This window comes from Lepidochelys kempii, chromosome 2, assembly GCF_965140265.1.
Source record: "Lepidochelys kempii isolate rLepKem1 chromosome 2, rLepKem1.hap2, whole genome shotgun sequence".
Lineage (NCBI taxonomy): Eukaryota > Metazoa > Chordata > Testudines > Cheloniidae > Lepidochelys > Lepidochelys kempii.
In genome coordinates this window covers 202,835,938-202,860,539 of record NC_133257.1, presented here as the reverse complement: position 1 = coordinate 202,860,539, position 24,602 = coordinate 202,835,938, and the positions used below count along the sequence as shown (strand labels likewise).

The window sequence follows — 24,602 nt, the reverse complement described above, 5'->3', positions numbered from 1 at the left end:
AAAATCTGGATTTTTGGGGTTGAAATGGAGCCTGTATTCTTGTGTTCTATTTAGGCAACAGAACTAAGAGGATCGAGGCCAAAAAAGCGCCTGGAAGCAGGTTTTTGCAGCTGTATTGTGTTGGGGTTCATTACAGCCTGGATTTTATTGGTGAGCTTGTTCTTTAAGCATTAGATTTTTTTTTTTTGGACTGGGGGAGGGGTGTGCCCGGCTGGCTCAGCTGTTACCTTTCCGCTAGAAGGTGGAGTATTGTCAGATGAACGCACACTCAACGTTCACCCCAGTCATTTGCAATCTGGTGCCCTTCGCATCTTCCTTACCCCCAGCCCACCTTTCCTCCTGGGACTACGCCCCCTCTGCCCAGGTGGCCCGCCACACACGCCAGCCCCCGGGGCTCCCCCCTCTGAGGAAGGGCTGAACAAAGCGCCTTGGGGGCAAACAAACAACCCCCGAGCCACGCGGCCGCGGCTCCCACACGTCGTGCCAGGAACGTCCCCCGCCCCCGCGCGCACACACTCACCCCCCCCGCTCCCCGGGTCTCGCTCGCCAGCCAATCACGTGGAGGGGCATGGAGCGCGCGGCGGCTGCTCGCGGGCGCAGCCGGCGGGCGGGAGCTAGGGAGCTCCGGCAGCTGGTGGAAGAGGGGAGCCGCCGAGCGCTCTCGCTAGCCTGCGTGCGGCCGGGGGGGACGGGCGCGTCCCGGGTTCGGCGAAGTCGCAGCGGCCCGCGCTCTCCCACCTCCCCACCCCTCCTTTGCACTTTCTTTGCGAGCCGCCCTCCCGGGACAAAGTTTGATGGAGAATTTCGCACCGCGCTGGAAAGATGCCGGTGATGAAAGGACTGCTGGCCCCGCAGAACACCTTCCTCGACACCATCGCCACCCGCTTCGACGGCACGCGTGAGTCGGGGGCTTGGGCAGCGGGGAGCGCTCCTTGGGCCGGGTGTCGGTCCGGCATTGCACGCACCCCTCTCCCCTGGTTGTGGCTGGTGGGGTGGTCCCTGGTGTGCTGGGGCAGCTCGCCCGTTGCAAGGAGAGCGGGCTGCGCTTGGCGCCTCTGTGGGAACTTGCGGGGTTATTCCCGGACTGCGGTCCCAGCCGCTCCCCGCTCTTCTCTGCATGGAAGTTGTAGGCTCAGGCTGCTGCTTCTTCCCGGGGCTTTCTGCCCCTCGCAGCCGCCCTCGTGCCGGCTGCGTGTTGCCCTGCAGCCGGTGCAGCCCCCCTGAGAGCAGGAGGAGCGCGGAGAGATGCAGGCTTCAGACTCCGGACGTGGTCTTGAAAGTCTCTCTTTTTTTTTTAAATCTCTTTGACAAGATTTAAGCTTTTAATCAGGTTTTGCGTTAGCCAGACAGCTGTGCAGGGGGGTTGTTGAATGAATGTCTGCGGCGGTTTAATGAATGGGTTTGGTGTCGGAGTTGTCATTTCAGGACCCTGGCTAGGTCCTGCTCCTCTCCCTTTGCGCGTAACTGACCCTCCAGCTGTTCCTGACGCAGTCTTTCCACTTAGCACCCAATTTCCTGCCCCCTTCCCTCCCCCTGGCTCTTACTGCTGCTCGGTCAAGCCCCGCTCAGCGGTTCCCTTGCGATGCGCTGCATCAACGTGTGGAGTTTGTTCAGGTGCGCGGAAATAATTTGCGACTGCAGGTGCTAGGCTGTAGTTTCGAGGCTGCCTGTGCCCAATAAGATGTTTAAATACACTATATGGGGGGAGAAAACTTTTCACTCGCGTAATTTCTTTTTATTGGGAGTGGGGGGAAATCCGAAATGATTCATACTGGAGTGAAAATAAACTCTTTAAACTCATTTAACTTAGTTTTTCATTTTCTGTCAAGCATTTTGATATTTATATACCTTTAATCTTGTATCCAATGGCGTATTTTTATTACTATTTTGGTGTTAGTGTGAGATGATATAGTAATTGAGCTCAGTTCTCTTCAATATATTGTAAAATCTCAAGACAGGATATAGTCACGCAGATCAACTGCAGGGAAACATAAAATCGCGTTACAACTGTCTCTGTAGTCTGAGGGTAGCCTGAAAACATGATTAAAGGCTGCCTTAAATCTATATTTCATTATAAAGCAACTCTTAGAGTAGCTGTGCCTTAAAGAGCTATATCTATTTTGTTACTGTATACATCACAATATTCCAAGTTGCTTTTTTTTCAGTTAGAGAGTTTACAATCAACTATCCAGGTGTTGTTTATTGGAGGTTAATTCTTGCAGATTTAATGTTGTAAGGTTTTTGAGATGATACGTTCACTTACTGGAAAAAAATAATTCCCCATTGCTGCCTGCTTAGAAACTCCCTACAATGGCTTCCAGTTCAAAGGACTGAACACACTATGTGGGGAATTTACTAAAAAAAAAACCACTTTAGAGACCATTTATTTTGGGAGGTTCAAGTTGGTTAAACTCCCTACTAGTGATATTTAGGTTTTTAATTATTTAAACATTGCTATAAGAATAATTTTATTGTGTGTTTTTAAGAATGACACCTTAGTGTTTGGGATGTTTATTGGGTTAGTTGAATTTTAAGACTAAGCACAATTTCTCATTAATTTATGTAGATTAAAAGAATTGCTGCTTAAATTTAGCTGTTCTGTTCAATCCCCTATACTCTCTTGCAGCAACATGTAAAACAAAAGCATTCGAAGACTTATATCTGGCAGTTATTTGAGTGTATAAGAGGTTGTTAAGTTTTGTATGAGACCTGAAGAAGAGCTGTGTGTTGCTCCAAAGCTTGTCTTTCTTGCCAACAGAAGTTGGTCCAATAAAAGATATTACCTCACCCTCCTTGTCTCACTAATGTTTTTGGAAGGCTTTTAATAAATAAGTATGACATGTTAGTGAATATCATTATGAAGTTATTATCAAGGGGAAAAAATCTACATGACGAACTTATTTTAAAATGTTTAATATTAGCAATTAATAAACTTTCACACACAGTAATACACTTTTGCACAAAGTAATGGGAAACATTTTATTGATGCCTCTATTGAGGAAAATCCCCATTGGTTTCAGTGGAAGTTTTGCCTTGAAACAGGACTTCAGGATTTGGCTTCAATACCTGATAAACGGGCATTATTTAGAAGACATTACCATGGACAAATATATTTCTGTCTTTTAAATGCTCCCAAAAAATCACAACAGAAAGTCTTATAGGCTGTGTATTACTGAGTGGGACTGACTGGGATGGGACTATGTGTGGAGAATGGTACTATTTGGTGTAAGGGGGGCAGCATCTGGCTCTTAATTTACAGATCTGTAGTTCTCAACCTTTCCAGACTACTGTACCCCTTTCCGGAGCCTGATTTGTCTTGTACCCCAAGTTTCACCTCACTTAAAAACTACTTACTTACAAAATCAGGCATAAAAATACAAAAGTGTCAGAGCCACACTATTACTGAAAAATTGCTTGCTTTCTCCCTTTGTCTGTATAAAATTTTAGTTTGTACTGACTTTGCTTGTGCTTTTTATGTAGCCAGTTGTAAAACTAGATAAATATCTAGATGAGTTGATGTACCCCGTGGAAGATCTCTGCATATGCCCAGGGGTGCTCCTGGTTGAGAACCACTGAGGTAGAGAATACATTTTTGTATTATTCAAATATATCAATTAAAACAAATGTCAGTTATTAAACTATATCTTTCCTTGAAGAATGATCATATAGCTCAAGTGCATAACATTATGCAATTTTTAAATCTGCAAAATAATTTTTCTCTTTGAGGCTAATTTGACATGATCTAGTTGGCTTTTTTAAATTTAAAATTAATTTGCAAAATACTTATTTCTGTGGTAGTTTGACATTTTTTTAAGCTATATGGGAAAAAATGCAGTTTTTATAAAGTCTAGTGGAAGCTCTGGGCCCAAATCTGCAAACTCTTAAGCAAGTGAGTAAGAACTCACCTGAGCATTGTAGTAATGTCAATGATACTGCTAGATTAATAAAAGTTACTTATGTGTAACTCTTCACAGGATCAGGCCCTGTGTTTTTAAATATGATTATACATTTTATTTTTGGGGTTGGCATTCAATATTAAACACAGGATATGTTACATAAACTAATTTGATTTCAGAGGTGATGATCTTCTGTTATATTTTCCTGCGTGTTTTGATACAGTAATGTCTGTAGTTAACAGACCTCCTTTTATTTTAAGCCTTTGGGAAGGATATATTTTTGTTGTCATCAATGATAGACTAATCCACCAATGCATCTTTAATCCAGAGGAGAATTAATTCTAATTCTGGGCAACAGTGCAGAAAAGGATTCCAGAAAACACTGGAAAATATGCTTCACTTTGCATAGAACTTTATGAATGAGTTTTCAACACAATATGTCTCTTGATTTTAATGTTGTACCAACTTACCCATATCATGAAATACACTGCGGGGGAAAAAACCAAGAATCTAGAATATCTGTAGATAATGTGCCCCCACAAACATCAATGTTTAGTTTTATTATGTACTTTAGATACTCAGAACTTTCATGGTCATCATAATTTTAGTTTCAGAGTAGCAGCCGTGTTAGTCTGTATTCGCAAAAAGAAAAGGAGGACTTGTGGCACCTTAGAGACTAACCAATTTATTAGAGCATAAGCTTTCGTGAGCTACAGCAAGTGAGCTGTAGCTCACGAAAGCTTATGCTCTAATAAATTGGTTAGTCCATAATTTTAGTTGTATTATAATATCTGTGTTAGACTGAAATATAGACAATGATCATCAAACTATTGAATACATGTCAGTCACAGGGAGTCAGGGCAACATAGGAACTGCTTCATCCATGATCCCCTGACAAAACATTTATGCCCTCCTGCTACTTCACACACAAAGCAGGGCTTGCATGCCTGGAGAAATAGGCTGCACCCCTTCATGTGTGTAGTAGCGGGCATGCGCCCGCTGCATGCCAGAAACCTCCTGATGTTTCCAATGTGGTGCTGTCTCTTCACATTGCCACTGTCTTGAGGCTTTGCTGAGTGGGCACATGAAAATGGCCATATTGGATCAGACCAATGGTCCATTTGGCCCAGTATCCTGTCTTCCGACAGTGGCCAATGCCAGGTGCTTCAGAGGCAATGAACAGAACAGGTAATCATCAAGTGATCCATCCTATCACCCATTCCCAGCTTTGGCAAACAGAGGTTAGGGACGTTTCAGAGCATAGTTTTGCATCCCTGCCCACCCTGGCTAATAGCCATTGATGGACCTGTCCTCCATGAACTTATCTAGTTCTTTTTTGAACCCTGTTCAAAACCCACAATTTGAACCCCACAATCTAGTAACGCTCTCGGGAATTTCTCCATAAAATGCTTTTTTAAATTTGAAAATGCTGATTCATCAAAACCAAAACTTTTTGTGGGAAAGAGTGGGTTAGTTTTGACAAATGTTTTTAGGAAAAAAAAATAAGTTGAAAAAGAAAGCTTTGATATTTTCAAAACATGTAATTTTTGATATTTTCAACAAGAAAAATTCCAGTTTTCTGGTTCAAAATCTTTCAAATTTTAAATTTTAAGCTTATTATAGTTTGTTTAGTAATGGTTGACATCAAAACAAAACACTTAGATTTTTTTTTCCAGATTTTTATCTTTGAACTCTTTTCAGATTTTTTTTTTTGTCCCGTCTAGGATGGGATTTCTTCCCCCTCCCTCCCCATTTCAATTTTTCACAAATTTCAAAAACTGTTTCCCAGAAGCTCTACAATCTAGACTATATATTGGGAAAAAATTTCCACATCAGAGTGTGATGTAAACTGCCACTTTCCTGCGGAGCAAGGTTAAACTACATTCTAGTAAGTGGACATGCCTAACTAAATTGTGCAGAAAACACACTGCTATTTCTCAGTGTGATTTTACTCCCTAAAACCTCTCTCTAAAGATGAAAATCTGGAATTTTATAGTTGTTTTTCAGTGCCTTCTATATCCAGTGTTCTCAAATTCCAAATTAAATGATTTCCCCCTGATTGCTAGCCCTGTAAACTGAATCTAGGATCTGAGACAAGCTTGCTCACCATTAACTGTGATAATGACCTCTGTAGGAGAACATACACCTTCAGTTACACTGTTTTCCACTTACAACTTGATTGACACGCATGCAGACTCATTATTGTCAACGTGTTTGTAAAAGTGTTACACATTGGAAATTGATAAACAAGGAAGAATAGGCTCCAAGGAAACAAGGAAATTGGTAAACAAGGTATAGTTTAGGTTTTGAATTGTTAGCAGGAATAAAAAGCAGTAAAAAATTTTTTTTTCACTAAATGAGGCTACTAGGTGTATTATTTTTACAAATCTCCTATGCCACGCAAGAGGCTGTTAAGGGAGAAACCCACAGGCAAATGAAACTATGGCAAATATAAGAATCCTTGTGGAAAGGTGGCTGGGCTGTTAATGAGGAAGAAACTACCTGTCTGCTAGAATGGTTTACTGTTCCCAAGCCTGAAACCTGTTATCAAAGAGGATCTAAACCCTCAAAGATGTTAGAAGGGGCTGCCTAGTCGTGTCTCAGGCTGGCAAAGTCGTATGAAGTGAGATAGAAAATGCAGCTGGGGCAGTCTGTTTCTCTCCCCTAGGTATAGGGTTAGCTGGCTGAGGGGAGCTTGCAAGGGTGTAAATCGTATCCATGTGAGTAGGCTTTTTATTGTGTTAACGCATTTAGGAAAATGGGTTACTTTTGAGGAATTAATAAATGATGCTTTGTTTTGAAGATGCTATTTCTGCATCACTGCAAAGTATACTATCAGAGGCTTCTCAAGGAAAACTATTATGTACCAAAGTTGAGTTGGGCCTGTGTCATTAACATGGCAGGAAACCAGGTCTGTCACTGCAGGAGTGCCCTTGGGAGGGACTAAAAGGGGTCTTTGCCACAGTTCACCCTGTAGCCATGATGTGAAAATCAATACACAGGATTTTGAATATAGAGAAAAGGCCAGATCTTGGCCCCAAGTCTGGCTGCTTGTGCTACTCTGGCACTGATAGCTGAGATGCCAGCTTAACCAGCTACCTGTGCATCCTCACAGTGCAGGTGAGTTGCTTGATGGCATAGGGTTGCTATGTTTGGCTAATTCCTGGCTGCTGTTGTCAGCAAACATAACTTCGAGCAACATTTAGTCTGACCTAAACTGTTGCTTGACACCAGCCTGGATGCTTCAGGATCAAAAGGGTGTAAAGGTGACTTAAAACCACCTTTGCTCCCTTGTTGCTGAGCTGCACCAGCTACAGAAGGGCTAGTCCTGAGGATCTGGTGCAAGAAGCACATCTGTTACATAAAAATCACACTTGTTGCCTTTCAAAATAGAGCTGTGCTTTAAAGAAGGCTCTTTCATTTACATTAGATTCTGAGGTGATTTTTCTTAGAATATTTATTTGAATTAAGTTAATTTTTTTGTCGTGTTTTGTCTGGAACTAGAATTAATTTAGGAGTGGAGGAGAGTCATTCAGCAACTGACTAATTTTGCGGAATTTTATAATTTGGGGCACAATCCTCAGAAGTGACCAGGTGACACCACACAACTGAAGGGATGCCAAAGTGTCTCTAAGGTGGTACCTATCCCAACTCAGTCTAGGAGCATCTCCTTTGATCAGGTTCCCTGGTAGAAGGTACAGCAGCCTCGTGCACCAGGAGCCAATGGTCTCAGGAGGTTATCATGGCAGACAGGGATGATCAGTGTGTACAGAAGCTCCAGCTATAACTATAGGTCTTTGCACTTCTAAAGCATCTCTCAAAGAGTTTTACAAACAATAACAAGTGAAACCTTACAGCATCACAGGGAGGAAGTAAATAATATTGTCCCTATTTAACGGATAATTGGAGAAAAGAAGCAATTTGAGTAAGATCCAGTAAAAAGTGAGTGGGAGAGCTCAGACTAAGAGAGTCCTGACTCCCACTTGTGTACTCGGACTGTTAGTCCACACTAGCATAAGAATGCCCATGCTGGGTCAGAGCAGCAGTCCATCTAGCCCAGTATCCTGTCGTCGGACAGTGGCCAATGCCAGGTGCTTCAGAGAGAATGAAGAGAACAGAGCAATTATTGAGTGATCCATTTCCTGTCATCCAGTCCTGGCTTCTGGAAATCTGAGACTTGGGTATGGGGTTGTGTCCCTGACCATCTTGGCTGATAGCCATTGATGAACCTATCCACCATGAAGTTTTCTTATTCATTCTTGAATCCAAGAATTATATTTTTGGTATTCAAAACATCCTCTGGCTATGAGTTCCACAGGTTGACTGTGCATTATGTGACGAAATTCTTCCTTATATTGGTTTTATACTTGTTGCCTATTATTTTAATTGCGTGATGCTTGGTTCTTGTGTTATGTGAAGGGGTCTCTCTTGAGTGGCAACAGCTAATTTAAACTCCATCATTTTGTATGTATAGTTGGTATTGTTTCCCAATATGCATTACTTTGCATTTATCAACGTTGAATTTCATCTGCCATTTTGTTGCCCAGTCACTCAGTTTTGTGAGATCCCTTTATAACTCTTCATGGTCTGTTTTGGACTTAACTATCTTGAGTAGTTTTGTATCTTCTCCAGACTTTGCTACCTCACTGTTCACCCCCTTTTCCAGATCATTTATGAACATGTTGAAGAGCACTGGTCCCAATTCAGGTCCCTGGGGGACCCCACTAGTTACCTCTTTCCATTTTGAAAACTAACCATTTATTCTACCCTTTATTTCCTATCTTTTAACTAGTTACTGATCCATGAGAAGACCTTCCCTCTTATCCCATGACTGCTTGCTTTGCTTAAGAGCCTTTGGTGAGGGACCTTGTAAAAGGCTTCTGAAAGTCCAAGTATACTATATCAACTGGATCACCTTTTTCCACATACTTGTTTACTCCCTCAAGGAATTCTAATAGATTGGTGAGGCATGATTTCCCTTTACAAAAGCAGTGTTAATGCTTCCCCAAAAAGTCATGTTATTCTATGTATCTGATAATTCTGTTCTTTACTTTAGTTTTAACCAATTTGTCTGGTACTGAAGTTAGGCTTACTGACCTGTAATTGCCAGGATCATCTCTGGAGCTTTTATTAAAAATGGGTGTTGCATTAGCTATTCTCCAGTCATCTATTGCAGAGGCTGATTTGAGTGATAGGTTATATATCACAGGAAGAGTTCTAAAATTTTGTATTTAAGTTCCTTCAGAATTCTTGGGTCCTAGTGATTTATTACCGTTCAGTTTATCCACTTGGTCTAAAACCTCCCCTACTAACACATCAATATAGGACAGTTCCTCAGATTTGGCACTTAAAAAGAATGGCTCAGGTTTGGGAATCTCCTTCATATCCTCTGCAGTGAAGACCCCTACCAAAAATTAACTCAGGCCTTGTCTACACTACGGAGTTTTGTTGACAAGTTATGTAGACCCTCAAAAACATGCTATAATAAAGAATTGATATTGCATGTTCATACCTGCTCTCTCTGTCAGCAGAGAATGCCCACAGTTGGCACCCCATCATCAGCAGTGTGAGCAATGCACTGTGGGTATGTATCACACAGTGCAGCTCAACACCTTCTGCCGCTAGGTCTTGTGGAAGGTGGAGTGGATTGTTGCGCATCTTGGGACCAGGATCAATGTTCCATGATTCATTGTTTTCCATCCCAGCATTCCATGGGCTTCTGGCTTTCTTTCGCTGCATTTTTCAAGGTCCTTGTTTGCTGTGCACCCCAGCATTTTTGTGTGAAGGGATGAATCCCACACTGCTTTCCTATGCTCTGATAACTGTCATTAAAACATTGCAAATGGCATTGCAGTTAATCATGAACTACCTAACTGAACAAGACTCCCAGATGCCTGACATGGTGTGTGTGATATGGATAGGAGCAACTTAGATTTCTTTTGGCATTCACAGAACAGCCACACCTGGTGGACCATCACTTCTGGGCTCGGGAAACAAGCACTAAATGGTGGGAGGATTGTATTGTCCTGCAGGTCTGGGATGACAAGCAGTGGCTACAGAACTTTTGGATGTGGAAAACCACCTTCCTGGAACTGAGTGCGGAGCTTGCCCCTGCACCGTGGTGCAAGGCCACCAGAATGAGACCTGACTTATCAGTAGAGAAACACATGGCAACCACAATATGGAAGTTGGTGACTCCAGACTGCTACTGTCAGCCACAAATCAGTCTGGAGTCGGGAAGTTGACCCTTGGGGCTGTGTTAATGCAAGTGTGCAAGGCAATTAATCACATCCTGCTACAAAGGACCGTGACTCTGGGAAACATGCGTGAAATAGTGGATGGCTTTGCAGAATGGGTTTCCCTAACTGTGAAAGCGCGATAGATGGCACACACGTTCCAATTTTGGCACCAGACCACCTTGCGATGGAGTACATCAGTAGGAAGGGGTACTTGTCCACGGTGTTGCAGGTGCTTGTGGATCACCATGGGTGTTTCACTGACATCAGTCGGGGGTGGTCTGGGAAGGTGCATGACGCATACATCTTCAGAAACACTGGCCTATATAGAAAGATGCAAGCAGGGACTTTCTTTCCAGACCAGAAGATTACAGTAGGGGACGTTGAAATGCCCATCGTGATCCTGGGAGACCCGGCATACCACTTACAGCCATGGCTCATTAAACCTTACACAGGAAACCTGGATAGCAGTAAGGAGTGGTTCAACAGGCAGAGTAGGTGCTGGATGGCAGTGGAATGTGCCTTTGGCAGATTAAAGGCGTGCTGTCAATGCCTTTATGGCAGGTTAGACCTCAATGAGGCTAATATACACATGGTGATAGGCATGTGTTGTACATAGCTTCACAAATAGTATGCAGAGGATGAAAGGTTTGCTCAGGGGTGGAGTGTTGAGGCAGCTAGATACCAGGGCTATCAGAGGGGTGCAGAAGGGGGCAGTTTTAATCAAGGAGGCTTTGAGGCAACACTTTGAAAATGAGAACTAGTAATTGGTACTGCAATGTTACATTACATCTAGTTTTCCGAGGAAGCAATTGTGAAATTTGGGGCCTTAAAATCCAGTAAGCAAATGATGAAACTGCATGTGTATGTCTTGGTAGTGCCTGCTATCTCAATCTGTAGGACAAAAATAAAGATTTGTTATTCAAAAACTTTGCTTTTATTGCACAAAAAACACACGCACGCACACACACATAAGCAGGGTTGGTGGGAAAGGAGGTAGCAGGGAAGGGCAGATTTTCAGAGTTGTGTAGGTCCAGCTAGCATTTTGGAAGTTCTCTGCCGGGGTGGAGTGAACAGGGAAACAGAAGAGTCTGGGAAAGCAGAAAGGAATGTGCGGGTGGAGTTGGGGGAAGGGTGCATGGAAGAAAGTTCTGAATGTGCTGCAGAGGAGGGTGGGCATGCATCTGCTCGGTCTGCAGCATTTTTAAGAACTTCAGCATCTGCGTTCGTGCCTCCATGACTTTAATCATCTGCACAGTAGCGTCCTTAACAAATGCCTGATTTTCTTTTCTGTCCTGTCTTTTGGCTTCCCTCCACTCCCTGCATTCCCTTTTCTGTGCATTGGAGAACTACAGTATCTCCCGGAACATGTTGTCTTGCTCCATCTTGGCCACTTTCTTATCTGGTGGAGACGCTTGGCCAGTGTGCAGGCCACATCTGCAGAGGCACAAGAAACAATGCGCAGAAACATGATTAAGTTCACGCGCAGCATTGAAGCATAATCACTTTTCCTCACTCATCCTTGGCAAGCATGCATCTCGGCAAACACCCAACGCATGGTGAGTGTTTGGCTGTGGGCGAGGGGAACTCTACATAGGGAAAAGAGCACCCTGGAAGGGTTCTGGTGCAGCCAACTAGGGAAAAAAATCTAAATTCTCCCACACTTTTCCACAGGCAGGGGTCATTGTAGCAGGTCTCTCACTCCTGAGGGTAAGCGGGGAAGCAAGGGCACATCTACTACATGCTTGTGTCATCTGCCCTGATCCCTATGCTGCTTGCCTGTGTGCCGCTTTGGTCGCTGCACAAATCCTTGCTGAATGGTGTGGGAAAGCTTCCTACAATAGGGGAAGGAACAAAGCAGCTCTGCCAAGGAACCTTTGGCAAAAGATTGCCGAGTATCTCCAGGAAAGTTTCCAAGAGATCTCTGTGGAAGATTCCTGTGAGATCATGGCATGCATCAACAACCTCTTTCGCCATACTTATTAGTTGCACCAGGAACACAGAAACACAGCTAGCCTTGTACATTTCTGTACTCTGAACCCACCTCCACACTACACAAACTACTTACCAGGCATCTCTTCTCCTGCTTCTTGCTCACTGGAGAGCAACTGTCGAGACCAGCTAGACCCCGCTGGAGTGGTAAACAGATCCTGGCTGCCTGCACTACTGAGCAACCCTGCTCTGGGCTCCACCTCTTCACCAAGGACTTTGTCCTTCAGGTTAGGTCCTCTTTCCACTGCCTCCAGGCCCACTGAAGTATCCACAGGGCTCTTGGGGGTGAGGTGGTGTTGCCACTGAAGATAGTGTCCAGCTACTTATGGAACTGGTAGGTCTTGGGTGCAGCACCAGAGCGACCGTTTGCCTCATCTTATGGTACACCTGCCTCAGCTCTTTTATCTTTGCTCTGCACTGCACTGTCTCCTGGTCATCCCCCTTTTGCACAAGCCTCAAGAAATCTGCCAAAATTCCTATGGGTGAAGCCAAGATGGGACTGTATAGCCGCCTCCCCTCAAATACTGAGCAGATCCCAGCTGCTCTGCAGTGGTCCAAATGGGAGAGCATTTGCTGCATGAAGCCACCTTGGTCACCTGGGAAGATGCAATGAGATCTCTCCACACTGAGCAAACAGGAAATGGAATTTCAAAAATTCCCCAGGGCTTTAAAGGGGGAGGTTGTTTATCTGGCTGCAGGGCAGTGGAGTTCAAACTGCTGACCAGAGCGGTCAGGATGGGCATTGTGGGACACCTCCCGGAGGCCAATTAAGGAGAGAAAATCAAGCACAGTGTCCGCACTGGCACTTTGTCGACAAAACTTTTGCGCAAAGAGCCCTACGTCTTTCATTGGGGTGGTTTTACTTTGTTGCCAAAACAGGGCTTTTTTGCCGCCAGTAGTCGCATCGTAGTATGTATGCATCTACTGTTTTGTTGACCAGAAGCTGCCTTTTGGCGACAAAACTCTGCAGTGTAGACAAAGCTTTAGTTTTTTCCACAATGGTCTTGTTATCCTTGAATGGTCTTTTAGCACCTTGATTGTTCAGTGGCCCCACTGATGGTTTGTTTGGCAGGCTTTTAGCTTCTGATGTACGTAATTTATGCTGTTGTTTTTGTGTCTTTTGCTAGTTGTTGTTAAAACTCTTTTTTTGGCCTGACTAATTGTACCTTTACACTTGCCAGTGTTAATACTCCTTTCTGTTTTCCTAAATAGGATTTGACTTCCAGTTTTTAAAGGATGACTTTTTGCTTTTACCCACTTCTTTTAATATGTTTAGCCATGGTGGAATTTTTTTGATCCTCTGACTTTTTAAAAAAAATTTATTATTTAGTTTGAGCCTCTATTAGGGCTTTTTAAATAGCTTCCATGTAGCTTGCAGGCATTTCACTCTTGTGACTGTTCCTTTTAATTACCTTTGAACTAGCTTCCTCATTTTTGTGTAGTTTCCCTTTTTGAAGTTAAATGCTACCGCAAAAGGATGTTTAAATTTAATTACATTATGATTGCTATTACTGAGTGTTTCCGCTATATTTATCTCTCAGACCAGATCCAGTGCTCTGCTTAGGACTAAATCAAGAACTGCCTATCCTCTTGTGGGTTCAGGAGTAGCTGCTCCAAGAAGCAATCACTGATGGAGTCTAGAAATTTTATCTCTGCATTCCGTCTTGAGGTGATGTGTACCCAGTCAATATGGGGCTAGTTGAAATTCCCCATTAATATTGGATTTTCCATTTACAATCATTAGCATTTCACAATCACTGCCACCATCCTAGTCCGGCTATTCTTATTGTTCAAGCCCGGAATTTCTGTCCATAGTGATTCTATGGTACAGTTTGAGTCATTTAAAATTTTTACTATATTTGACTCTATGCTTTTTCCCGCACTTATAGTGCTACCCCACACCAGCGCAACCTACTCTGTCATTCCTATATATTTTGTATCCTAGTATTACTGTGTGCCATTGACTATCATCATTCCATCAAGTCTCTGTGATGCCTCTTATATCAATATTCCCATTTAATACCAGACACTCAAGTTCTGCGTATTTAGACTTACTTCTTGCATTTGTATACAAGCACTTGTAAGACTTGTCAATATTTAATTGTCTTCCTTAATGTGATGTAATTGAATGGTACCTTTGTTCATTTGACTGTTTCTCTTCAGTTCCTACCTGTACTTTATCAACTTAGATTCTCCCCTCTTTTACTAGGATATGGAGTATTATCTTTAATCCTCTCCTAAGGGATGTGAGTCTTCAAATCATGTGCTCCTCAGCACCTATTCACTTTTCCCCAGTCCTTAGTTATTTTTTTAAAAACTGCCTCTTGTATGTTTTAAATTAAGTTTGCTGTACCTTATTCAGTTGATCACAATAGGAACACTCTATGTAGATATTCTAAATCGAATAGAATGATCAGAGTTCTTTACTACTCATTATGGTTTTGCTGTAGAAGAATAAAGAATGATGTAGATTTCTAAATGGATGATGTCATGTTTGTTCCTGATACAAGTTCACTGAAGTAAATGGAGTTACTGTAGGGGTGGGGCTGGCCCATTATTTGCTTTGGAAGTTCTGGAGCAGATTTAAAAAATAGTTGTATTTCTAAATTACTGTTTTAACCTAACTTTTTGCTGTGAGTACTTGTAATAATTTTATAAATCTCATTCCTTTCACATGCAAAACAGATGTGCTTAGGGTACTGACCAACATAACAAAATGATTAAAATATGATAAAAACATCATAGTGCCTTCAGTACACATTTAAAAAAAATCCATGTTTGTGTGATGTTATGTTGTGCAATTATAACTAATTTGAGACTGAGAGAGCATAATTTAAGTGTGCCCTGCTTTCATTTGCAGTACAACACTACCTTGCCCTGCTGCTGAAAAAGAAAAGGGGGATGGGGAAGAAAAGTCAAATTAAAGTCTCCCTCTGTAAATCTAAAAGCTTGCTCTCAAACTGCAGACAAGGGGGAAAAGTTCCTTAATAGAAGGACAATTTCTGTTTTGTGGAGCTTCTCTACGCCAAGAAACGGTTGGCTGCTTTTGTGTTCCAGGACCTTGTAATATGACTCAAAGGCTTTAGAACAGCTGTTATACTTAAAAAACAAAAAACAAACAAAAAAAAAACTATTATGTTCAGAGATGGCATTGACTGTCCCTTGAACACTCCTAAAATTTTAATCTAGCCTGTCAATCACTGCACAGAGAGTTAAAACAGATTGCAGTGTGGGAAAACTCCCTGTCTTCTCTTGTTGACCTTACACTCAGGGCTGGTATTTTTAACAAAAATCTAGTGTCTTGTGATCTTGCAATGAAATATGCCTTCTAAAATCTGGCTGATAGTAAGTTTTGCAAGCTGTCTGTCCTATTTTTGGTGGCTGTTCAGGGCTGGAGTTAAGAAATCTTTAGGTCCTTTTATGAGAGTGCCTCCCCCCCCCACCATAAGCCTTTTAAGAAGAGCTAACTATCTGTCTTCAAAACTCTCTTCAGTAGTATTTTCAAGGATTTTCCAGGAATGTTTTCCATCTGACATTCTAAGAATAATAATAGTTCACAATAATCCCCAGGGTATAATTTGAATAGCCGTCTCCTTAATGGAAGCACTATTTCTTTTTTTCTCAACACAAACTGAACCTGATAGGCATATATTTTATATAAAAGAAGAAAACCGCAGATAATAGGGAATGTCAAAAGAGTTGCCTTTATATTACACAACTTCCAGGTAAATTTCTCTCCAGTGGGATAAAAAGGCATAACTATTTCTATAGCTTTTTTTTCTCTTCCTCAGAGGAACTTGGGAAATGTAATGAAAATTATAGGAAGAAAACTACTATCTGTTAATACAAAATGCCACGAAAACCCTGGGTCTTGGTCAATTTCCTAACTTGTTCATTATAATGGCAAATCCAAAAGGATGTGGCCTTCTTTTCGAGTGAGCTCCATCTGGATTGAGCTCTGGCAAGGTGCTTAAAATGGTCTGATTGTATCTTCAGTTTGTCCGTCACTGGCAATCTTGTCACATCATTAAAGCTTTTGGTGCCCATGTGATCATCTGATGTGTAGGAACATTCTCTGGTATACACACGCACTTCAGAATTCATCGCCCTTCCATTTTTATATGTCCATACCAAGAAAGTTTCAGAAACTGAGCCCCTGATAATAGAGGTGCTCGCTGTGTTCAGCTTCGAATGGCTTAATTTCTGATCTTCTCCTGCCACTTGATATGGAGCCAGCTGATGGAGAAGATGAGAACTGAAAATGTCAATCCAGTGTTCTTCAGCCTTCCTTAGTGCCCATGTGTCACGTACATGCAACAGAGTTGGATAACTGGTTCTATAGATCCTCAGTTTTGTAGGAAGCTTGATGTCACAACATCCCTATGAAGGCCGCTGAAGTGCCTGAAACATAGCTGCAGCTTCTGCTATACCAGCGTCCATATCTTTCAAGCATTCTCCAGCACAGCGTATGACGCTGCCCAAATATTCATCAGCTACAACCTGCTGAATATCCCATCTAGACAGGCGAATACTGAGCTGGTTGTAATCTGGAGCTGGAGGCTGTTTGATGGCAATGACTTTGGTCTGCTGATTAATCCTGATAAAACCATGCATGCCACTTCTTGACCAACCAGACTGGCCATCAGCTGCAGTGATGCACCAAACTGAGCCAACCAGAAAATGACAAACAATGGTGGTCAGCTCAATGTTGCTGATAGCTACCTCTTCAAGGTAATCCGTCACCCAAACCATGCCAATATTGATGGTGACCAGTCATGGTCTTGCTAAACTCTCAAGGAGATAGGAAACCATGCTTTAGATCTGCCATTGACTCAACCACCACTTTTAGTTCCATTATAGAGATTTTCTGTCAATGACCCTACTGTCCTATGGATGTCAAGATGCTTCATCAGATCCCAGAAACTTGCTCAATACACTGAGTCAAAGGCCTGAGGGAAGTCTATAAAAGTGCTGTGAGCAACTTATTAAATCCATCCATCTTCTCCAAATATTGTCTGGTCAGTAATGGAACAACCAGGGTCTAAAGCTACACTCAGCATCCCAGCCTTTGCCATAAAGGGTGTTGCTGATTTGAGATAATAATATGGAAGCAAGGACTTTTCCTGGGCCTGATAATAGTATAAGCCTTCTGTAGTTGCTACATTTGACTTTGCAAAAAGAAAAGGAGTACTTGTGGCACCTTAGAGACTAACCAATTTATTTGAGCATGAGCTTTTGTGAGCTACAGCTCACTTCATCGGATGCATACCATGGAAACATTTGACTTTATTGCCCTTTTGAACAGAGGCAGAATAACCGCCTTCTTCCAGTCATTGGGGATATTAGTATACCAGATGGCTTGGAAGAACCTATTGCAGCCATGAAATAATACTCACCTGTCTTCAGCAACTCAGGGGTAATGTTACAAACCACTGGTGCCTTTCCAGGCTTCATCTTGTGGACTGAAGTCCAGACCTCTTCTTGGTTGAAGCAAGATGGATCTACTGGAATTTCCTGCCCTTTTTTTCAAGTAGAAGAGGGACTGAAAGTGACAGACAATTGAGGAGCATCTTGAAATGATCTTCCCACTGCTGCAAATGAGCCTGCAGATTATGGCTGATGCTGCCATCCTGATTCTGTACAGGAAAAGCTGATGCCACCTTCTCTGAAAACACCATGATGTTGAGTAAAGGGTGTGGAGATCATGCCTGGCAGCAGCCTGTTCTAAACTGGCTGTCTGGATTCCGTCTCTCCCCCCCCCGCACCCCACCATGACTTGACAATGTTCCCAAGTCAAACCCATTCATCCTTTGCTTTTGTGCTCTACTAACATGTCTTTGAAGACTCAAATTGTAACTTCACTATTTCCTTCACTCCAACTACTGTGAGCATCTCCAGGCTGATCCATGGATGACATTTGAAGGGCAGGCCCTAGCACCGAGCTCACAGCAGTCAGCACTGATGACTTGAAACCGCACCATTTTTCATCAGACTGAGGGAGAGAGACTTCAGTCCCTAATGTTTCAATGTGCTTATGCAATTCAGAACAGCCGTCTGATAGCTTGGTTGTAATAAGAGCTTTTGGTTGAATCAGATTAATTTCAGCCCATTAACTGGCTGTCTTCAAAGTGCACTTCTGTCAGCAGAAGCCAGTGTTAACAGGGCAAATTACAAAGCTGATATGTAGGCAACATTTATTGTCCAAATAGCAAACTTTCTAGGAAAAGGGTTTTCAAATATGCCCAGTATAGACCTAACTCTGCTACCATTTGAAGTTAACAAGAATTTGACTTCCATTAAAGTTGAACTCTAGTAGGCCAATATTGAAGAAATTTGAAAATTCCCTCTGAAAGCATTAACAAAGGAACACTGTGTTTTCTGTTACATTTAGTGTGAATCATCTGGGATTACTCTGAGGTCATTTCTGATTTGCTCCAGACCCACATTGGAGTAAACGAGACCAGAATCTGACCCTAAGAAGTAAGAATGTGCAAAATTATCTGTTAACCTATTCATGTAACTTTTTTTCATTTTGCAAATTCTATGTATTGCTCCATTGTTTTTGGAAAGTTCTTTACCTAGTTCTGAATACAAAGCGATGCCATCTTCAAAAATTAGAATAGTGAAATTTGGTAGCTAAATTAATCTTCCAGTGAACAGTACAATGGGTATTGGTGTCTCTTTTGGTAGCAAAATATGTAATATTCAAACAATGCAAATCTAACACACTTCCAGTACATTCAGAATAGTTGATGTAAGAGGTAAACATAGATTTAATGTAGAAAATAACTTTATCAGGTGTTTTATTTTGGTTTCCCTTCAAGATGAACCTACTGAAATGCACAGATCTCTGAGGCTTGTGTGGCACTGAAATGTCTTATTGCTACATTGTTTTTCTTTTCTTTTTGAGCTTTCTGGAGAGACATCCTTATTCATGTGAAAATGTCCCTTCTTACCCAGTTCAGTGCGTGCGTGCGCGCGCTCTCTCTCTCTCGCGCTCTCTCTCTCAGATCCTTGAGGTATCTTATCATTTTGTTAGATTTCTCCCCCCCCCCCCCAAGACAGGTTGATCCATTGAATTGGACTAGAATTTATCTAAATATCTGGTCTGATGAGAGAAACTTGCACTAATAGTGTTTTTTCTCTTCTCTTCTCTTCTCTCTTCCCCTCCCCCCCCCCCCCAACCGAAACCCTGGAATTAACAAAGGTAGAGAACAGAAAGAGTATAATGTATTGACAACTTTATATTTTAAGAGTGAGAAATTCTTAGAAATATGAACTTTTTAGTGAAGGATTCATATCTTCATTGGCTAAAGCACCTTTAGCCAACCATTAATGACCGTATTGTTTCAGAAGTCAGTTTAAATATAATGTCCCAGATTAAAATACAAAAGTATTGTTGATCATAGCTTTTCTTTTGTGGTCATGGACTGGTGCATATACATATGAAGTAATACCTAATGGTTTGAGATAACAGGATATGATGGTTCTAACATTTCTGTATCAACTATTTTCCTTATTCAAGTGTTGTGTAATAAGTCGGCTGAACTGTGATTCTTGAAACAAGTTTATCTGTGGCCAATACGAATAACTAAAAGTTTAGGATGGTTGTTTTTTGTTTTTTGTTCTTTTCACCTGTGAATAGGAGAAAAAAAAATAATAGTTTGAGAGACTAAGGTTATTGACTAGAGTATTGTATGTTTCAATAAATGAAAGTTCCAAGTAGGAAAGGATAGTTAAATATTAAAGTAAGAAAATAAGTTGTATACGTACAAAGATCCAAAAAACCTAACGGGATCACTGATCATTCTTGATCATACTTATTCCTGCCTTGAGTTCAAGGGACTGCCCTAGAAGACCTCTTGAGGTCCCTTCCAGTCCTACAATTCTGTGAACTCGGAAGAAAATGTGTGGAGCCTGATTCTCAGTTACTCTATTCCAGCACTTGGGGCATGGGCAAATGTGGCATGAAGCCACTTCTGTGCTCCACGTATTATGGGGCTGTTCATGGGTCCTATTGTAAGTTAGAGTAGCCCAAAGGCTGCCCTAACTTATGCTCTGACCCCCATGGCCACTTATGCAAACAATATCCATAGTACTTGGTATTCCTGCCGTGCTCCTTCCCTAGCCCTCCCTCAACACTCCCCTCACATGTGGGGCTGAAAGCAGGGTACGTACTGAATAAATGTATCTCTTTAATTTCTTCTTATGCTTTTAAATAAATATCAATTTAAAACATGTTTAAATGACTGAACTTGGAGGAAATACTTGCAAACTATTCAATAGCCTTTGAATATCTTCATTTAGTTCTTATTGCTTACTCTCTTTGTGAAAGTGATTTTTCACTTGCAATTCAGTTACAGGCACAAATAATAGTTTGAACATTTACTACCTGATTTTGTACCCACAATTAAGTAGATGAAAGTGCAACTAGTGGAGGTGTGAATTATGCCTGTAGAAGGGAGGTCACCCTTCTCAAATTAACTACTTACTGTGTTCAAAAGTGAGAGGGATATTTTATTGGAATCTGAGCAAGATGTATTGAAGAATCAGTTCTGTATATATTGGATGATTAGTTAGAGGAATGATTGATTTGCAGAAGAGGGTGCTGTGGTCAGATGTGGTAATGTGTACAAAACATGTTTGTCCAAGTAGCAGAGGAAGGGTGCACCAGCTGGTAACAAGATGTGAATCACTAATCAAATTGCGGAGTGAGCAGTGGGCAGTGGCTTGGAATGAGCTAAAGAGGAATAACAATGTCAGAAGTCTCTCTCATGGAATATTAAGTTATAGTCTTCTAAGAAGTCAATTACAAGTTAGTGGCTGATTTGCTGGAGAAGCCAGCTAATGTTCCACTGTTAACAATTGCAAAGAGAACAAATGATTTTTTTCTCAAACGTGACTAGTAGTGAGTTAGAGAAACAGGGTCCATAGGTATTGACTGATATTTCTATCACTTGTGCTCAAGGTAAATCTTGATTTTGTTTTTTTCACATATTCATGCTTAAGCACTCATCTAATCAGTAAAAAGAAAATTCTTTGCAAAAAAAACTGTGCATTTGATATAATGTCCAACTCCAGTGACTTTGCACCAGTCTCTTGGAAGGACTAGTCTAAAAATGTGTTAATTGAGCACATCTGAATGATATTTCAAATATGCACGTGAAAAGTTCCTTTTAGTCCTGGTCAGGATCTCTGTACAGCCATGTCTCTTCAGTCCAAGACCATATATCCTTCCTGCACTAAAGTAGTGGACTGTGACCTGGGAAACATGGTCTCCTTTCCCAGCTATGTCACAGACTTCCTCTGTGGCTATAAGCAAATTATTTAGTGTTTCTGGGCCTCAGTTCCTCATTTGTAAAAAGAGGATAATAATACTTTGTACTTCCTTGTCTGTGTGTCATATCCATCTGTTCTCTCTCTCTCAACTAAAACTTATGTGAACCCCTTAGGGCAGGGACTGTCCTTTTTGTGTGTATTTTTGTACAATGTCTAATACATTGGAACTGGGACCTCCTAAGTGCTACTGTAATTCAAATTAATAATAATCTTTGCCCTCCAACAATAGGAGAGATCCGAAGGGCAATCAGGGCGTGTGAGAGAGGGTTGTAGGTTGTGGTGATGTTGATGACCTATTGAGACTATTCAGCTGGAATTAAATCCATATCCAGGTGATTCACTTCCTGGTGTCAGGCAAATATTGCAAGCTGTTCTTGTGATATTTGAACCCCCTTTTGAAGGGGAATCAAAATGGGCTCTGGAGGGCTTTGGTTCTGGCTAGAACGCAGTCCCAAGAATTAGTACGCATAACTGAACCACCAACACTTAAGAAATATTCAGAGAGGAAAAACATTCTGATAAGTTTTTTAGTTTTGTCTATTTCTATCATGAACTAGTTGAGTCACTAATTTTTTATTGTGGGTAAACAGAGTTGTTGAAGTAAATGGTTTTTCTTACATAAGCACTAACACAGAGGGAATTTTACTGGGCCTGTGGAGCTGATATTTGAAGCTGACAGTAAATTAGTTTCCTCTTGACCCTAACAGTATCCTAACAAAAAACCCCCTTTGCAATCCATCTGCATTTGGTGCATTTTTATAAAGTGAAAAATGATTTGTTTTAATTATGAAAGAAAACATGCTTTAGTCTAAAAAGGAGAAATTGTTCATATACATTTCTTCCTCCTGAATAGATTCCCCTAATAATGGTTGCACAGACTATATGCTGTATTAGTTACTGTTATCAACAGGAAATCAGGTGGAGCCTTTCTCTTGTGCTTTTGATTCAGAATATTTTGCTAATTTTCTTTTTATTTAATTACCTAAACGAATGTGGTGAGCATTACATCATCCAAAATGGAAGCAACAAATATACTTTTTTCCCTTGTAACATGCTTAACCAATGACAATCATTATACAATTGTGGAAATGAATTTCTTCATGATGAACATCAGGAAAAAAAAGCAACTACTATATACAACAAAATTGTAGATGTACAGAAAAGGTAGGTTTGCCCAACAACCAGCTCTGCAAGTGGCAGGTGAATAGTAAAATTTTATCTTCTCAGTGAAATAGGGTCATTCCTATATCATCACTTCTCACTCCCATTCTGCTTTAAAGCCCATTTTGTCTTTGATTCCTGTGTGGACAGGGTCCTTCCGCTGAAAGGAAGAAAGGGGATGGCAAGACAATTCTCTCTCCGTAGGCTACTGAAGTACTGTGTATGATATATATACCATATTGTATATATCTTGAGCTGAATTTTAAGATTTGTCTGAAACAATTACAAGTAAAACAACAGTTTGGAGATAATTCTGGGGCATTCTTATAGGGATATGTTTGCTAATATGGCTGACGTGATTTTCCATGATCTGCTATTTGGAAAACACTTTCAGGGTTACAGTTAAAAATGTTGAGACATATTTTGGTGCCTTATTGTGTAGGCGCTGACTTCGAGACCTACCAATGATTTCAATAGGACTGTAGGAGAACAGAGTGTGAGTAATGCTGGCAGAACTTAAGCCATATTTGGTTGCTTTCACTTTGGCTTGACTTCTTTCTCTCCCTTACTTGCACAGCAGGTGCCCTCTGTGTGCCAGCTTGGTATGGATCTCCATGGAAGGCACAGGGTTTTCAGCTGGAATGGCAGGGTCTTGTACCCTTCCAGGGGTGCTCTATGGGTCTGAAGAATTGAGGAGGAGCCAGAGCTTGGGCTGCTCAGGGAAGGAGTGGATGACCCAGGGCAGGGGAAGGAGGTTGACACATCAACCCCAGATTTGTGGAGATGCCCAAAAAATCATATCTTATCATGCTGTATAATTTTTTCCACAAAGTCCCCCTCTCCCTCCACCAGCCTCCATGTGCATTTTCAGGGATTGTGTTTGGCTGCCATGGTGTGATAGGGTGAATTAGCAAGGGTTAACAAGCTATTGTGGACTCAGTTAGCCCCTCCCCGCTATACCTGAGTGCACTTTCAGGCTTGGAGAGGGAAGTTGCAAGGAGAAGGGCCAGCTCAGTAGCTGCCTGGCTGGAAGGAGGAGCAGATTTTCTGTTCTCTTAGGGAGCAAGAAGGACTGGGTGGACACGAGGCCAGGCCAGAGCCTTCCTCAGGGAAGATAGGTCTGGCACAGGACTATTGTGTGCTTTTCTACCAGAGACTGACTGACTGACTTTTGATCTGGGTAAGATTGCTGCAGGTGGCACCCTCTGAGGGGAGCGGCCGCTCTCCCTACCCCAAAAACCCCCCCTCAACCCTGTGGATTTTTGCTCCCCACTGGAGTCCACACTGATTTGTCCCAAGCCCAGAAGTGTCCTGATCAAATGAGGCAGAAAATGTGGGCAGCAAACTAGCCCCTGTAGACGAGAGAGGCCTGAGTGGTATGGGTCTTCAAACATACCGAGGCTGAGTGGTGGAGCAGATGCTAAAATGGATGATAGAAAACCAGCAGCAACTTCTGCAACAGATGGTGGGCAAACAGCAGCAGCTAGTTTGGAAGCTAGGTGCTCAGCATCAGGAGTAGCAGGCACAACAAGGGATGACTGTCTTGCAAACACTGTCCTGGGGTGTAAAATGCCATGCTGGCTTAGCAAGGGTTAATAAGCAGCTGTGGGCTCCATTAGCCCCTCCCTACTAATCCTGCATGTACTGTCAGGCATGGTAGGGGGTGGTTAAAGGGGGCCCCCTGATCTGTTGCTGCTGGGCTGGCAAGAAAAGAAGTCTTCCTATTCCAGCTCCTGGAGATAAGGGCTAGTGGGGACCAGCACCCACTCAGACTGCTAGCGTCTACAACCTCCCTGAGGGAAGGTAGGCTCAGCACAGGATTATTGTATTTGTTTTTCTGCATGGGATTACTGTGTGTGGTTTTTTCTAGCTGGACTGGCTTCTAGTCCAAACAAGACTGCTGAAGGTCGCACCCATATGAGAGGGATGACCTCCCTTAAGAACACTCTGTGGACTTTTGCATGCTGCTGGAGTCCAC

The 24,602-nt window shown here is 42.1% G+C and overlaps 1 protein-coding gene across 2 annotated transcripts in view; it reads left to right on the top strand.

Moving 5' to 3' along the window:
- The first annotated feature begins 562 nt into the window (after positions 1–562).
- KCNH8 (potassium voltage-gated channel subfamily H member 8) overlaps positions 563–24,602 on the top strand; it is a 388,105-nt gene continuing 364,065 nt past the window's right edge. For both annotated transcript variants that reach the window (XM_073333523.1, XM_073333524.1), the window contains exon 1: positions 563–898. In XM_073333523.1, the coding sequence (XP_073189624.1) occupies positions 823–898 (76 nt within the window). In that variant the 5' untranslated portion in view covers positions 563–822. The remainder of the gene's footprint in view (positions 899–24,602) is intronic.